Below are 18114 nucleotides of genomic sequence, written 5' to 3'. Positions count from 1 at the left end.
CACATTCACGAACCCTATATTTTTTCTTTTAATTTTTCTTATCATGACAGCAAATATGTTGAAATTGTCTGGAAAAAATAATGTGCCACCCACCTACAGACCCAATTATTTTACCCTGAGTCGGGAGAGGGATTTAGCAAACATTATTCTAAATATGGCCTTACCATGGAGTGCTATATAAATCTAATTAAAACTCGAGACCCATATACGAGAGGTTATCAAAAAGTCCTGCAAGTAGTATAGTGTGAGGGAATTTAGACTTTGGGCGTATACTAGTATTCCCTCACACTATACTACTCCTGCACCATAATATTAAGACCGTTTAGGGTATATCAATGACTTTTTACACATCTAATTAACACCATATTTTATATCGATAGAATAAACAGATTTTATTTTTTGAATATTTTAATGCTTTTTGTAAGCAATGGTATGTCCAGGCGGCACAAGCTCAAAATAATGGAGAAAAACTTTAAATATAATGTGTATATTGATTGCTATTTTCATTAATTCTTAAAAGACATTATTTTCCTTCTCCATTTAGCCAAATCATGCAAGAATAAAAACTGTGTTTAAAGATTATGATTAATATTTATTAGCAACATTGCGGAATATGTTGTAATACCTTTTGTTGTTATTTTTGTTCGATAATTCTAGCGGAAATATCGAGCAAATCTCGCGGAAATATCACATGAACAGCAATGAGTTCAACAATATTAATGCTAATGCAAAAGAACAATGAACAGGATTTTTGATATTTTGATTTTAGTTTATGTTTTAACCGAGTGTGCCCAATGTACACGGCACCACGAATTTTCTTATGGCGGACATTTGTATGGTATGTATACTTCAAATGAATATTTTTTTAATTCTTTTCAGAAAAAAAATTCTCCCATCAATAACTCTTTAAACTTCCTATATATTCCTAATTTATTTCAATTCTTAAAAATCCCCTTTACCATTTTTTCTGAGTCCTAATTCAGATGAAAGGCAACCATTTTACACCGTAGTAAACTAATACTCGTATACAGTTTAGTCTAGAAACGTAACAATTGTCCAAGTGAATATGTATGGGACAAAAAAGCGTTTGGTTAAAGACATACTGTATACAGGGAAATTTTCGCCCCCGTTTTATTTTCGCCCCTTTCGCCGTACCCTCATTTGGGCGAATTTAAAACGGGGCAAATTCAAAGAATACAGTAGTATTTCTTAAACAAAACTATGACTGGGCGAATTTAAAACGGGGCAAAATTGTTTGCCAGCGTGAAAGGGCGAAAATAAGACGGGGCGAAAATAACCCTGTATACAGTATTCAGTAGGGAATGGGAGGCTCGTATTAAAAAAAGATACACGTAACTGAATACCAACCTATTTGTAGGACCCACAAAATGGGGCGTGACATGGCGTGAATGTAATGGAGAAAACCAGTCCCCTATTGACCTGCAGTCCTCCAAATGTAAAAAGAAACAATTCAGAGTGAAGTTCAACAACCATGGCGAGAAATGTGACGGATATCTCATAAATAACGGTAACATAGCGTTAATAAAGCTTTTAGTTGTTATTAATTTTGATGTCAATTTTTAAAATTAGTAGAAATATTACAACAGAAAAAAAAATACATTTCAAGCCAACACATTTAACACCAAATATAATAATTTTTCATTCATCGAAATAAGTATATATGAAATATATGGAGATAACGAACAGTATCCAAGATCAAAAGTCCATAAAACAAAACAAAATAGGAGCAGAGCAAACACGGACCTCCTAAACATCAGAGGTGGGATCAGGTGCCATGGAGGAGTGAGCATGCCCTGCCGACCTTGTCATGATCGGGAAATAACGGAAAAATCACTTACGAAATGATGACTTTAAACGAGACTGCTGATAGTCTTGTTTCATCAACTTGTTTGTCTATAATTTACCTCGTTTTAGAAATTGTTCATACGTACTGCGTTTCTTACTCATAGTATGTTTGAAAAGACGTATTTTTCAAAGAAAGGTGGTTTGTATGATACATGAAGAGGTTAACTGCAGGATTTAACGCTGCGAAACTTCTAGCATGAAATATGGAAATACATGTAATAACGAAAAATAATCCAGCCCCAAAAGTTGAATTAAAACAATACTAATCGGGAGCGAATATATAAAACATGGACCTTAAAATTATCAGTTGGGATCAGGTGCCATATAAAAGTAAACATTCCATGTCGACTGGTCACCCCTTCCTTATTCTTCGTGTTGTGATCAGCATTAATGATATATTGCTTTTGCTGACAAAGTCATTGTATCGACCATTAAACTTGCAAAATGCAAAATAAAACGAGACTATTGATACCCTTAATTGTTTCATCACTTTAATGTTTGTATATTTGTAAATATCTAGTTTTAGATATTTTTCGTACTAAGAGCATTATGAAAAATGATGACTTTAATTGAGACGACTGCTGATATTCCTATTTCATTAACTTGTTTGCCAATAATTAACCTCGTTTTAAAAATTGTTCATACATGGAGCATGTTCTTGCGTATAGAATGCACTGAGGGATATAAACTCCGTATGATGGCGATGAAGGTATTTAGCTGCATAAGTAAGGAAAGTTGACGATTGGAACGGTAGTCATCACATTTATCATACAACTTAGATTATCACTGGCGTCTTTTTCAAGAAAAATATGTGAGCCAATACACTTTATCATTAAAGTCAAATGATGACTGGCATTCATCATATCATTGTTTTTACCCCGAGTGAATTGTGCTTTTTTTCTGTTTTTCTGATCATGACAAGGAGCACACGTCGGCCGGTGTGAAAAATCGACAGGGGATGCTTACTCCTCTATGGCACATGATCCCACCTCTGAATTATAGAGCTTCTCCATATATATTTGTATTGTTATAGACTTTCGAGCCTGAATGCTTCCTATATGAAAACTTGTAGGTTTAATTAACGCATTACATATTTTTATTCTCTCGTGCAAAAAGGACACGCCCCTACGTTTGTTGTCAGGAAATGTAACAAGAAGAAATTCATCACTGGAATCCCGTATTACCCGAATGTAGACTATCAGCTGGCCCAGTGGCATTTCCACTTCGGTTCAAAAGGAGACTGGGGAACTGAACACGCCATTAATGGCAAAAGATACTCCGCCGAGGTATACTACCGTATGTCACACCTGAAATGCAAGGGTGATGTTTTTTCTTCTTTTAATAAAAAGGGCTTTAAATGCATGGGATTTGCAATGAAATAAATAAGCTTTTCAAAGGCATATTCTTAAAATTAGAATTATCTCTCCTGCTAAATAACCGTGAATAAACATTATACGTATAGTTTAGAAACTTCGTAGACCAAAAGTGGAACAATTTATGTCCATGGAAAATTTAATGCTAAATAAAATATGTTTTAAATTTTGTTGTATTCTTAGCTTCACATGGTTCATTTCAATACCAAGTATGGAACTGTGACCAATGCTATTGATAAGAAAGACGGTATAGCAGTCGTTGCTATTTTATTTAAGGTACCCTCTTTCTCTCTCTCCTCTCTCAATGTTCCAAAATGTGAGAAAATAAGAATTTTTTAAATGAATTGTGTATTGTACTATATATATTTTTTGCAACTTGAAAAAAAAATGTACAAATTGAAGTAAATGTTATTCTAAGAATCATTTCAGTAAGATTTAATAATTATCAATTGATATCATCTTAATTCCAACACCAGGAAAGTCGGAAATCCCGACTCTCACCAGTGGACTTATTTTTCCGGAAGTATGGCTCCCACGTGTTTCACCCAGGTAAGATAGGTGCTTCTATATATACCGGTATTGTAAAGGCATAGGAAAAGCACACAACTAATGATTAACATTCTACAGATCTAGCGCAGAAGAAATATATACTACAATTAACGAACAATAATCATGAAAGTAATATTTACATGTAACTGGTGAAGAGATTTATCAATCGAAGAATGAAAGGTATTTTTCGTGAAAAAGACTGACGAGGCAGCTAGCGTAGGAATTTGAATATTTTTTTATTTGCATTAAGGTGGGGAAGAGTGAACTTCTTTTAACGTTAACTATGGTTTCTTTAACGTACTACATACACAATTTTTTTTTCTATTCATTTCTTGTAATGTTGTATTTACTTATGATGAATGGAACTATATCTTGTCGGAACAATTGTGTGAAGCGACCCTGATTTTGGTCAAATATCTTGAATAGTAATCACTGATCATATATATTAAAAAGGTCAAAGGTACCCAAAGAAAGGTCTTGTTACAAGGAATACACCTGTGAAATATGAAAGCCCTAGTTCTAACTGTTCAAAAATTTGTAGCGAAGGTTAAAGTTTTACAAAAAGTGGTTGAAACTCTAAGGTCAAGGTCAAAAATATTTATACTAACTGAAAGGTGAATTATGAATGGCCAAGATCAAAGTGTGGTATTTTTTGTGAAAGGTCAAACTCCAAGATCAAGGTGTCGAATTTGGTGGTACTCGAAGAATGGTTTAGTGACAAAGAATACACCTGTGACCTATATTTATGCGCCCGGATCGATAGATCTGGGGCGTATAATGTTTTTGTTCTGTCTGTCTGTTTGTTTGTTTGTTTGTCTGCAAACTTTAACCTTCGCCATAACTTTTAAACCATGAAAGATAGAGACTTCATATTTAGTATGAATACTCCACTAATGAAGCTCTTTCAAATGACACCAAGGTCAATGACATTGTGACCTTGACTGCAACCTACATGCTAAAAATAGATTTTTCTGCAAAATTTAACCTTCGCCGTAACTTTTTAACCATGAAAGGTAGAGACTTCTTATTTTGTATGCACAATCTACTAATTAAGTTCTTTCCAATGATACCAAGGTCATTGACCTTGTGACCTTGACCTATATGCTAAAAATAGCTTTTTCGAACTTTGTTGCCGCCGGGCGCATAGTGTTTCACAAACACATCTTGTTTTTTTTATCGAATTGTTACAGGACATGCAGTCAAGGCGGTGTTTAATCCTGTAGAATGTATTCCTAAAAATAACCGTATGTTCTTCTATAAGGGATCACTAACGACGCCCGGATGTTACGAGAGTGTTAACTGGCTGGTTTTCAAACAGATCTTGGATATATCACCAAGAACAGTAAGAGTTGACAAAAATTCCTAACCTTCAAGAATATTGCAGGGTTTTTTTTAAGTGCATAATTCAATTAAACTACCCGGTACTTCAATTTTCAAACTGAACTTGAATTGCATTAAATTTTGATTTGATGAAATAAAATTTAAAATGATTTATTACATAATACACTATCTAATACATGTATATTGATATCAAAAGGATATTAAACAAAATTTTCTCTTTCTTTATAAAGATAAAACGATACTTTAATTACGTATATTCTTCAAAATCATTTTATCCCACTAGATGGCGTATTTCCGGAAACTGAAAACTTTTCATCATGAAGCCCCCATTGCCCAACTGACCAACCTGCGACCACTACAGACACTGGGCAAAAGGAAAGTGTACTGTAACACCTGAACACGGAATAAAATAAATCGAGAAAATGAGATGTCTGAAATATAAACTGAACGAATGTTTGGAGGCTCAATTTTTGCTGTAAAGTGATGACAAACGTTACACGTTTCACACACTGCATTAATCGATGTATAAACATGCAATCAAATACGGAAGAGCATGCTAGGACTCAGTAGTTTAATCCCAGCCACCACCACCCAACCTTTTACAAGGTTTTTGTCAAAAAGACTAAAACCGACAAAAATAATCTAAAAAGTGAATTGGAATCAGGAATGCAGGTTGACTATCGACGATGTTTATTTTTTAAAATAATAAAAGACACACTAGTTTTAGATTAAACGATATTGGGTCAGAAAAATTCGCTATCACTCTAGGCGTCTGACAAGGATTAATACTTTGGTCATTGTTGTTTATTCTGTATGTTAAAGCTAAACATGACTCGTAAATTATAGGCATACGCCATATTCTATCATATTATCTACGATATCAACACAGGGGATATACCCTTAGCATTTGTTACACCTGCTTTATTGTCACGGGTGTCGGCGTGAAATGGTGACATATGTTCATGCAGGTTATCTTACATTGCATTTGTTGTTTATACATGTCTTGTTGCAGTTACGTGTATTTGTGTTTTTTCATTTATATACTGCACTGTTTCATTCGTATCTTTCTCTCCTGCGGTGCTCAGTATTTTTTTTTTAGGCTACTAAGAGCTATGTAGCATACGTCCGCCTGTCTACACATGTGACACCTCATTACACTGAACAGTAACTGAGCAGCTTATAAAGGGGCTCTCAGGTATAGCAAGTGAATAAAGGAATATGGCAGAGAAATTCCTTTTACGAATTGTGTTCAGCTGTAATGACTATTGCGTTAGACTGCAAAATATTTACTCCTTACACCATAACTCCAGAACAAACCCTTTAACCATTGCACCTTGCAATAAACTAGAATTTTTGATATATCTAAATATAAAACTTAAGGTCAGAGATTTTTTATTAAATATTTTTTTCGATATGAATACAAAAACTGGTCTGCTAATAACCGTCAAATTATTTCTCATGTGAATTCAAACAGGTTTTAGAAAACCTGAGCTCAATAAACCCAATCATCTTTTAAATATCAATGAATCAGGAAGATTTTTAAAAATAAGTCGGCAGATGCCAAATGACAAGGTAAGTTAAACTAATCTCTCACTTGTAAAGAAGATGGGGGGATAAGGCGGGCAGAATGCCTATAGCACGAAAGATAAGAAGTGAAAATTTTAATCTCAATTATATCCAAATTTTATGTCACATTTCATCTAATATTAAAGTATACTTAATTTAAAATCTCTATAATTTACAAAAATCTCACAAAGACTTAAAATATTTGCCTATGAAAAGCATACACAGACTTAACAGAACAAAAATGACCATTTTTTCATACTTTAACATTTTTCAATATGAGTGGGTCTTCGCTCCATTTTTTTTGAAAGATAATCCTAAAAGTTTGCAATAAAATAAGTATTTTTTGGTTTACAAAAAAATGGAGTGAAGACCCACTATACCTTAAAAGTACACTTTTATGACAAAACATTCGCATCTTTCCGAGAAATACTTCAAGTCCATTAAGTCAAGGGTCATATCACAAACATGATTTAAATGCCCCTACTCATCATGAGCCATGTAGCATAGTGGTTAGAGCGTTAGTCTCAAAGCAGTATAATATTTCGGTATTTTATTGCTGGGGTTCGAATCCCACGTATACCATCGAATATCTTTATAAATGAAATTTTTTAAAGAGATTTATTTTCTCTCTGAAAATGTTTTTTTTTCTCATCATTTCATAAATTTCAATAATGAGAAGTAAATTTAAATACTCAATTTACATATCAAATTTGATTTCTTGATATCTGATGCTATAGGCATTCTACCCACCTTATCCCCCCATCTTTACATGATGAACACTTTCTTGAAAATATTCAGAACTTAATATGTCAAGCTTTAGTTACTGTAGTACCAAAACTGATCAATGATGTACATATACATATGGAGTACATACAAAGGATGTCAGAAAGGTTGATGTACATAATACATGTAAAAAGAATCTTATTTTTCAACGTGCATGGTGATCAATTCCAAATTATCTTTTTCCAAGTTGCTGCTGCATGTGAATGCTATTCTATGTGAATGTACACATGCACGTACATGTAGTGTCTCTGCATCTTTTCAGTTTCTTTCCCTACAAACTAAAAATAAAACCCACTTAGTAATGAAGATATGTATAGATAAATCCATTCCATGCTTCAAATTATAAACATAAATCCTGAAAATCCATAATTCTATTTTAAGGACAAACACATCAAAGTGGAATTTTTCACAGGAGTACCTCAGTGTCCTACTAACTGACTGGTTTCCATGGACTGAGATCAGTCATTGTTAGGTATAACCAGCACATCTGCAACACAGCACAATAAAAATAAACAATCTGCAAATTATCTTATATATAACAATAAGGAATTCTACAAAATAGTGTTATCTCACCTTTGAAATAAATAAAAACAAAACTTCCATTTTGTTTCATCATTTGCAATACATCATTTAATTGCATGTCAGGAGATGAACAGACTTTATGCTGCCCTTGGATTCTGTGTCTTCAGTAGAAAACTATCCATTTAATCTATCATCTACAACAAAACCTGATTTTAGTGGGAAGCTACACATTTAAAGTTAACATGTCACAAACATTTTATTATTAAAAGGCAGTGAAAAAATTCATAACTCAATTGAAGGTCCATGTTACCTTTGCTGGTTCTCATGTCTGTCATTTTGTCCTAAACTGGTGGTCTTCCCATGTATTGTCATACAGTATCCGTCAAAATTGCCAACCAATACATATTAAATAAGACTGGTGCATTTTTTATTGATGATGTGCATAAGCAATTACAATTCCTACATAACTCTGAAGATTTATCTCAAAATCTATGGCTTTTTTAAAAATATAATTTGCAAAAAAAAAAAAAAAAAAAAGAATGTAAATTTTATTCAAATAGAAACTGAAAATGCTTCATGTGTTTGATGCAACATCACAGAATCTGTGTATAAAACGTAAATAACATCTACTATATACAACAGACCAATTTAGATTTTAAACCTCAGTCATATTAATTACCGAAAAGAAATCAGCATCTAATGCATTAATAAATGAAACCTGTAAGTTTTCTTTCTTTGAATTTATGTGTAATGATGGAGCTACACAAATGCTTCAGAATAGTTGTTTATTCACAACAAATCATAACATAAAATGACTCTAATGATACAGAGCAGGCAAAACCCTGACTAGGGTTTACTTACCCACTATCCAACATGAAATGAATGATCAATGAAATATGATACAATATAGAAGCAATATCAAACTGCATGACAAGCAAGGTTTCTATGATCATGATGATAATATTCTTGTCTTTATGAATTTTCTCTTTTTTTTTCTTCATTAAAAGAATCACACATTTTATGTACACTTAAGCTAAAGATGAAATGAAATAATGACAGTCAAAACTAATATGGAATTTTAAAGATGAAAGTCCATTAATATTGAGAAAAATAGATGAAAACTCAAAAATCATTTTGTTTCATTTTGTCCTGTATAGTACCATAACCCTTAAAGAGGTCAGATGTATTGTCAAGAGTTATTTCCCTTTGTCATCCTTTGTCATCCAGAGTGGTCTTTCTTGGTATCCAGATGTAAACAATGTCGTCGTCAGTCGTAAAATTCTTCAGGTCACGAGTTATCTGCGGTAAACATAATGATTAAATCAAACACCTGCTGCATTTGTCTTCATATCTGATTTATGAGAAGAAAAAAGCTTGTACAAAGATTGAATGATAATTTTTTATATATATAATTTTTTTCCCACAAGATATTTGAAGTAATTTAGGTTTTTTTTATGTGTCAATAGGTTTGTACCCTTTTTGTAAAAACAGGTGTGTTTAAAAAATAAATTATATTACACCTGTGAAAATTTTTTCCTAAACTTCAATGCATAGTAGGATTTCTTAAGGTGGCTCATTACATCCACAGTTTATTTAAGATTTCATTACAGCGCCACTTATAATGAAGATGTCAAATATCGAGAACGAGGTATTGATATCATAAATATTTTTTAGAGAATTTTTTAGCTTTTTTCTAATTTAAGTGGAAGATTTTATTTCAAGTTTATTATTACCAGAATTTCAGAACTTTCAGTGTCAAATGATGGGCATCTTCTTTAGACAAGTACACACAGTGAAAATACCTCATAATACCTAATATTAATTTTATTAGAAAAAATAATTTTCTCCTAAAAAACAATTATTGTCATTATTTTTTTAATCTGTGCACAAAACATTAAGAAAATGAGTTCTGAAGAGACAAGGAATGTATTTCAATGAATTACATGTGACAAATTGAATGAAGAATGTTTAAACGAGATGAAAATTCCAATTTAAAAAAATATGGGTATAAAATGTCCACTTTCAAGAGTTATCTTTCCTAATTAGCCAAGACTCAAAACACTAAAGAACGTTTGAACATTACATCTAAAATTCAGAACAAAGCTTTAAATTGCCAGAGTATAAATTTAAATCAATAAAGCAAATATATAAATTAACACCAACACAGTAAATAGTGCAAGTAAATAACTTTTTTAATTTCAATAAGGTTGTAGATTTTAACTCGAATTTCCTCCATACAAACTTGTCATTGATATAGCATGCATCGCTATGAAATTACACAACACCTGTTTGGCGAAGATTTGGCTGTTGTTTTCTGATGTTTCTGCTTAAAAGCAATCCTTCTTGGTCTATGCATAATGAATCCGTTACTTTGTTTTCACAGTTTATAACACTGCATGTTTCATCTATTTTTAACGCGTTTTAAAGGTCAGGGTCATATTATAGAGGTACCTGTAACAATTCGTCCCCAGAGGAAAACGGTCGAAACAATGGAGGTTTATTTTTTTGTGTAGTACGTCATCAAAAAGTGGTGTAATGAGCCTCCTTAATTAAGTTACTAATATTTTTAAAATAACAAAGTTTTGTAAACAATTCTGACCTGCAAATTCCATTTTTTTTTACATAAATGTGTTTGAATGTTTGAAAAAAAAAAAAAAAAACTTTAGAGACCCAGTGAAATTCTTAATCACCAGACATGAATATCGACTAGACTAAGTCCTGATCTTTTTGATTTTTTACATTATTAACAAAGTTCCTTGTCAAACTTTGCCAGAACTGGCAAGCTTTTTTTGAATACATGTAAATACATAGATTTATTTATCAATTTTTCTCTCACTTTATACTAAAAAATTGTTCAAATTCAATGTACATTGTCATTCTTGTGTCTCAGACATTCTTAACGCAGGAAAAGGTATTATTTCAATATTTTAAATATAATGCATTACTCTATCATTATGATGCAAATATACCAATTTATTTTCATTCAACAGATTGTTATATTTCGTTTTGACTGACACTAGTATTTAATACATCTGACTGACTGTACACTACTCACCCTCTAGGTTCTGGCTTTTTTGGAGGGTTCCTCCTCATCTGGTCCCCGCTGTGGTTCAGCCTCCAGAACTTTCAGTCTATTTCCAGCCAAATTCTGGCCATGTAAAGTCTGGATGGCTTTCATAGCGCTGTCTTTGGTAGCAAACTTTGCATACCCATAGTTACGTGCTGTAAAAAGATGTATAGCTTTTTTAATGCTGTAAACTAAAATTGAAAAGGCAATGTTTTAAACTATGTGTAGTTCACTATTTGGTCATTTTAAAGAAATAACCACAAGACAGGACAGAGCATTTTTTTTAGTTCGAAATTCATGCATGTTAATTAATACAGCATATTTGACAGTGCTGAAAACAACATGGTCATGAAATGTCTTTTGGGCTGCACATCATATTCCCTATACGACAAAAGGAAGAGAAGCTACTTCCATTATTCATTCCTTACCTGGCAACAAATACACGTCAATGAGATGGCCCATCCTACAGAAGGCGTCCCTCAGGACTTTCTCGGGGATCCCCGAGGGCTGACACACGATGAACAGTCTCTGGGCCACGTCTGTGTCCTCCGGTAACATCTGCTTGGGCGGGGGGAGAGGAATGGAACAGTATGGCACGCGCTCAAAGTTGTAACTCGTGTTAAGGATGGTCTCAGGATTCAGGCCTGCCCTCTCCAGCACAGCTGCGGCCTAGTGAAAAAAAAGTTATTAGAATATTTCCTTATTTCAGAATATATATAATATTGTTGCTGAGTTTAAATTGATGTCACACATAAAAGTGATTTACAGTACACTTAAATACGCTTATAGCGAAATCCATAGGACATGCAATATTGATTCCTTATAACATGTATAAACGTAATTCATTAGATCCATTAAGATAACAATATGCATATATTGACTGAGTTCAAGGGTAACATGTGTTTTGCTGGACGCAAGAACCAAACTGTCTGCCTAAAGCCATTAGGCCGAAGGCAGACAGTTTGGTTCGAGGGTCGACAAAGGCATTTTGCTCGAGAACATAGTCAATAAATGTTTTTTTACCTTCCATTTTATATTTTTTTTGGACATGCATGTATTTTGTACTGTCTTCAATGATGTAAGCTCAGATTTATCACTTTTGAACACCAAAGAATAACAAGAGGCCCATGGGCCACATAGCTCACCTGAGAAGCTTTGACCATGCTGTTCTTTAGTAGATTTCGCCTTTGTAATACATATTGCGACCCCACCCTACCCCACTGATCATAATTTAGACAATTTGAAATCTACACTCTCCCAGGAAGCTTCCACATAAGTTTCAGCTTTTCTGGCCCAGTGTTTCTTGAGAGGAAGATTTTCAAAGATTTTTCCTATATATTTTTTCCTATATATTTCTATGTAAAACTTTGATTCCCCATTGTGGCCCCACCCTACCCCCAGGGGTCATGATTTGAACAATTTAGAATCTACACTACCCCAGAATGCTTCGACACAAATTTCAGCTTTTCTTGCCCAGTGGTTCTTGAGAAGATTTTTTAATGACCTCACCCTATTTTTGTCTTTTCTTGATTATCTCCCCTTGTGAGGGGACTTGGCCCTTCATTTTTACAATTTAAATTTCCTTTCCCCCAAGGATGCTTTGTACCAAGTTTGGTCAAAATTGGCCCTGCGGTTCTTGAGATAAAGTCGAAAATGTGAAAAGGTTACAGACGGACGGACAGCTGGACAGCTAGACAGCTGGACAGACCGATGGACAAAAAAAATGTGATCAGAAAAGCTCACTTGAGCCTTTGGCTCAGGTTAGCTAAAAATGAGGTTAAGCTCCGCCAATTCTTTGATGTAAGCGGTCCAAAATCTCAACGACCGGTCCAACATCTCACTCAGCGGTTCAACATCATATTTTTATTGCCCGCTCAGCAAAACATTAGAAATGTTAGATTTTTTTTCGTATAGATTTGTATAGGAACAAATTTTTAAAGGTATTCCACAGGGATTGAAAATCACTTTGTTGAAAGTGTGAATTCATTAAAAGCATGTTAACAATCTTTTACTGTACAACGAATAAAGCCTCCTACCCTCCTAAGAGTCTCATTCTGCCCATCATTGGGAGGCCCTCCACCTCGTGGGCCAGGGTAACCACCATAGCTCCTGAAAACAAAATATTTTTAAAATTTCACCAAAATTTCTTGCCAAAAAAAAAAATCACTCAACATTAAATTCATCATTAATGGTACTTATGCCCCCCCCCCCCCCATTACAACTGTTTATAGCACTTTGGGTCCATCATCTATTTGTAGTACTTACGGGTCCATCATCTTAGGTCCCCCCATTGGGGGCCCTTCCATTGGTCTCTGTTCATCAGCAAACCTCACCATCAGACGACTGCCGATAGGATACTCGAACCCATTGAGCTTATCTCGAGCATAGGCTGCACACTGAGCACTCACATAGCGAGCATAGGCCACACCTATATCAATATATTAAAGTGTTAACAGTTGAAGAGGCTGAAAATCACACAATTTCTTAAATTTTACAATCACAAAATTACTGATGTTATTGTAAAATCACACAATGATTGTTATCCTTTTTCATGGTATTTGGTATTCTTAAAATGTGCTTTGAATAGATGTAAATAAAAGATTAAATAACAAATATGGTCAAATTTTGAAGAGATTACTTGTGACGATAGCTGAGGGGATCTTACATAGACAGAATTTCGTATTTGAATTTATAACATAAAATATGTTTAAATCAAAGAAAGAATACACATGTAAGGAAATTTATACATCTACAGATATGTGTATGTATAAATTACCTGTGGTCTCATTAAGGTCGCAGTACTCGAGTCCTGGAATGAGACTGAAGAGTCGGGTCAGATACCCCTGGGTCAGACCTATGGGGGCCGTGATCTGTAGCCTGGTACTCAGTGTGGGGGTGTTGTAGGACTGTAGTAAATCCATGGGGCCCTGCCCACCACCCCCCATCACAGGACCTACAGAACAAAACTAAATAGTTAATCGTTTATAAAGTTCACATTTCTTTGCATATTATCTCCTCCTAGAGTTATTATTCTGGGACGAGGATCCTTAAAGAAATGAATTGCTTGAGTTTTTTGTTTTACCTGGAGGTCCTGGATTTCCCCCTTCGTGCATGTAGGCATCATAAATATCCCTTGGAGGGCCCCTCATCTGCTCATAATGTCTTTTGGATCCTAAATAAATTATTTTTATTAAGGCTTTTTATAAAACAACTTGAATCAGAAAACATTCGGCAAAAAGCACATCAAAACTAGTAAACTATACGCAAGATTTTTTTTTTAATTAAAAAAAAATTATTACTGATACATCTTGAATAATATTAGGATTTTCCAATCTCAATCAAAAATTGATAACCTTCTTGGGTATCTGTGATAGAAAGATATTGATAAACCTCTTAATAAATCTCCTTGTCTGATAAAACAGAAGACTTACCCCTGTCTCTGCTGTCATAATCGTTGTATCCGCCCCCAAACCTGTTCATCTCCCTGTCATAGCCCCCTCCTCCATAACCGCCCTCAAAATCCCGGTCTCTGTCCCGCCTCTCAGAGTTCTTAGGATCCGCAAACTTTGGCTTAAATGCTGCATCAAATAAACAAGGAATAATGTGAAAAAATTCTGTGAACTTTCTTTGAGGACAAAATGATTAATGATCATAACTCATATGTCATGAAAGTTTGTTTTAGTCTTAGTTTAGCACATAAATCTAGTTTACCCTTAGCATTCAAATAAATTACTAGGAAGGCTAAATCAATAGAGTCGTCAAAGAAGAGGAAACAAAACAAAACAAAAATGCTATCAATCTCCAGGATATTTAAGCAAATATCAACACAACCATCATCAGGTTTATTTGCAACAAAACGGATAAAGAAAAGTTCATGTCAAACACATGTTCAACTTCTTTCTTTGTAACTTACAGGGGTCACAGTTTTCAAACGCCAAAGCTGCGTGATAGGGTCGATGAAATCGGATGTACCCAAAGCCCTTTCTCTCTCCAGTGTGCTTGTCAGAAACAATCATCGCAGAGTCAATGTCACCATATTGCTATAAATTAATAATTAAATTGCTACATAAAATGTTGTCTTACTTTTGTTAATTTCATTATTCAAAACCATTTTAAATAATAATTATGTTAAGAAGAGAAAAATGTTTTTCCTTTTTATGTTAAAAGTACAGGGCTCTGCTCCAGAAAAATCTTCATTTACAGTTTGTTTCCAGTAGATTCCATATATTTTATGAGAGTACATAATATTGAAAGAGGATTCTAAGATTTTAAATCAAGAGAATATAAAGTTGCAAATGGACTGCTGTTGAAGATTTCATACTTGCATTAATATTGCACCAATATCAAATATAAGTAATTTTATTTTGAAAGTGGTTTTCATACAAAATTACAAGAAAAATTCCTTGTGCATCATGTGTTTATTTGGGAATGATGATCAATCATCACTACATGTTTTCAATTTACTGTAAACCAACTATAATTCATGTCATTTTTCATTTGCAATTCGTCAGTTTGAAATCGATCCATGACAATTAATTTTTATTACTGAGGAAACATTTTTTTCTACATATACTAAGCAAAATGATTGGTTTCTGGATTAATATTTACAAGTTAAAATAGGTTGCAAAACTCATGCACGTGAATAATAAAAGACCGTTTCATGGTAACTGCGGTACTGCTCTTTTGCTGGGCAAAATGATAAAGTTTGATGAAATATGACGTAAGAGTAATTGTTAAATATACGTCATTTAATTATCTATCTACAAAATTCTATTCACCAAACGTTATTATTTTGCCCTGCAAAAGAGTAGTACTGCAGTTACCGTGAAGGGGCTAATTGGTTTACAGTAACTTAAAAAAGTTTTACCTCGAACTCCTTCCTGAGGTCCTCCTTGGTGTAAGTTTTGGGGCAGATGACAAACAGGCGGAGGTTTTTCTCATCCTCTCGGGGGTCTCGCACCGCTCCCTCTCTCTTGCTGCTGGCAATTATTACCTGAAAATGCAAATCATTACGTTTAAAGCTTTATTTTATTTATCATTGACAAATCCTACTCTTTGTCACATCAATCATTCTTACTTTTTCGAAGAGACTGTATTATTATCCAAAATTTTATCTTAGCTGAAAAGTTTCTGGTTAACAGACTGAAAACAAATTAATCAAAGTTTTCTTGTTAATTAATTAATCTTTTACAAAAATATATATTTTTCTTTTTAAATGTGGAGAATGCCACAACTTGAAGAGACCTTTTCATGATAACAGTGATAATGGTCTATTGCAAAATAAAATTAAACATTATGTTGAATTATAATCATAATAATGTAAAAGCAATAAATTGTTTAATATGGGTCATTTAAACATTTATCAATAAAAACTTCGCCAAATGTTATTAATTCTTAACAAAAGAGAGGTACTGCAGTTATCGTGAAGGGGCTATTATACATATGTAGTTGACCTTTAGTGGTTTGGGATGTCCAGGCAGAGTTTTCATGTTCATTTCCTCCAATGCGAGAGCTGCCTCAGAAGCTTTGGAATACTTTATGTAAACTACACCTAAACAGGATCAAATTAATAAAGATCAATTAAAAATATACAAAAACAGCAAAATATTTTAAAAGAGTTATTATGCACATTACCGTCTTCATGAACCAGTTTGCTGATTCTTCCATCCTTCTTTGGCATCACATTGATCAATCATTTGTTTGAATTTTAAATCTTTAACTTTAATCTCTTTTATTATTTTTCTTATACTACTTCAAAAATCTTTGAATTCAGAAAGTTTGCCATTTAAAATAGAATTCAATTAAATATGCAAATAATTGTATTTTTCGTTTTTAAATTTAGGGAAATACTCATTTGGTTGAACTTAAAACCGAAAATAGACCAGCAACCTTTGTCCTCATTTGTCTTCCTGTCTTTCACGACCCATATGTCTTCTACGGTCCCAAACTTTTCAAAAGCTTCTTTGAATTCTTCTTCTTTGATTCCTTTGCCGCATAAAATAAATAATCTGCTGTTTGGGGGCTTGACATCCTCTTGTAACTCCCTATGTCTTTTATCATGCGGTCTGTGCGCCATCTTTATTTTCGGGTACCCCGAATTACCGAAATGCCCCTGATTTACCGAAATGCCCCTGGAAATTACCGAAATGCCCCCTAAAACTACCGAAATGCCCCTTGAATTATATTCTAATGGTCATTTTATGACAATTTATGATAAATTTTATTTATAAAACTGTGTTTTTTGAACAAAAATTAAAAAACAAACCTTTTAATTCACTCGAATATAGTGACTACTAAGAGCGATAACTCTTGCAGCATTATCGCAGCAGGAAGCGTGTTATTGGCCGTTGTTATATTATTACTGTATGATTTAATGATCCATATATATATTTCTTTCTCTTTTAATTTGTTGACAAAATTTTATACGGTATGTCTTGTTAAATATTTAAAAAGAAGAAGAAGAAAACATGACAGAAGTACAAGTAAGTACACTTTATTATTTACACCTCATATAAGTACAGTATAATAACGTCAGGTTTAAAAATACGAGATTCTTATTTATTTTTTATTTTAATTTGGAACAAAACATATCTTTTTAAATAGAAATCACTTAAGAAAGTTCGCCGGTATCATTAAATTACAATCTACCACCCACCGCAACCCCAAGATACCGTTGCCCAGCTCTTGCCACGTGGAGGCCTTCTCAATAAGAGCCATAATTTGGAAGAAAAAAAATTTAAAGCCAAAGATGAATTATTAAACAATCAAACTAGAAAAAATTTAACACAAAGATCAAGTTTAAAATCATAATAATTTAACCCAAAGACGAAAACTTAAATATGAATTTAAAGAATCTAAAGATGGATAGTGGGGGATCATTCTTGAAACAATAATTGATTAAGCCCAGATTACCTAATAAGAAAAAACGAATCGATAAAAAATAATTCTATAAGAAATTGAAAACGTCATGGTATTTTTGGCAAATTTTCAAAAAGCTTAGAAAGGGTAGAATTTTTCGATATGTGGCTTAATTAGCGACTTATTGAT

At 33.4% G+C, this 18114-nt stretch overlaps 2 protein-coding genes across 3 annotated transcripts; one reads left to right on the top strand and one right to left on the bottom strand.

Moving 5' to 3' along the window:
- The first annotated feature begins 722 nt into the window (after positions 1-722).
- On the top strand, positions 723-5828 carry LOC134261401 (carbonic anhydrase 1-like). Of its 2 annotated transcripts, none has more exons than XM_062743847.1 (7): positions 723-838; positions 1379-1528; positions 2983-3152; positions 3423-3515; positions 3716-3788; positions 4979-5130; positions 5413-5828. In XM_062743847.1, the coding sequence occupies exons 1-7, from the start codon at positions 739-741 to the stop codon at positions 5524-5526; spliced, it is 852 nt and encodes a 283-aa protein (XP_062599831.1). In that variant the 5' UTR covers positions 723-738; the 3' UTR covers positions 5527-5828. The 2 variants fall into 2 exon arrangements, with proteins under 2 accessions (XP_062599831.1, XP_062599837.1); XM_062743853.1 differs by having other exon boundaries at positions 4979-5173; positions 5413-5538.
- Positions 5829-8771: 2943 nt separating this feature from the next.
- On the bottom strand, positions 8772-17148 carry LOC134261953 (RNA-binding protein 45-like). The gene is made up of 12 exons (XM_062744337.1): positions 16957-17148; positions 16521-16618; positions 15935-16060; positions 14981-15107; positions 14499-14645; positions 14150-14239; positions 13844-14020; positions 13333-13495; positions 13104-13176; positions 11496-11736; positions 11052-11222; positions 8772-9299 (listed from the first exon to the last, which is right to left on the bottom strand). The coding sequence occupies exons 1-11, from the start codon at positions 17141-17143 to the stop codon at positions 11059-11061; spliced, it is 1593 nt and encodes a 530-aa protein (XP_062600321.1). The 5' UTR covers positions 17144-17148; the 3' UTR covers positions 8772-9299; positions 11052-11058.
- Between the last annotated feature and the right edge of the window lie 966 nt (positions 17149-18114).

The sequence above is a fragment of the Saccostrea cucullata genome, unplaced genomic scaffold (genome assembly GCF_032062105.1).
Source record: "Saccostrea cucullata isolate Sc308-1 unplaced genomic scaffold, CSIRO_AGI_Scuc_v1 ctg356, whole genome shotgun sequence".
Taxonomy (NCBI): Eukaryota; Metazoa; Mollusca; class Bivalvia; order Ostreida; family Ostreidae; genus Saccostrea; species Saccostrea cuccullata.
This window is presented reverse-complemented; position numbering and strand designations above follow the sequence as displayed.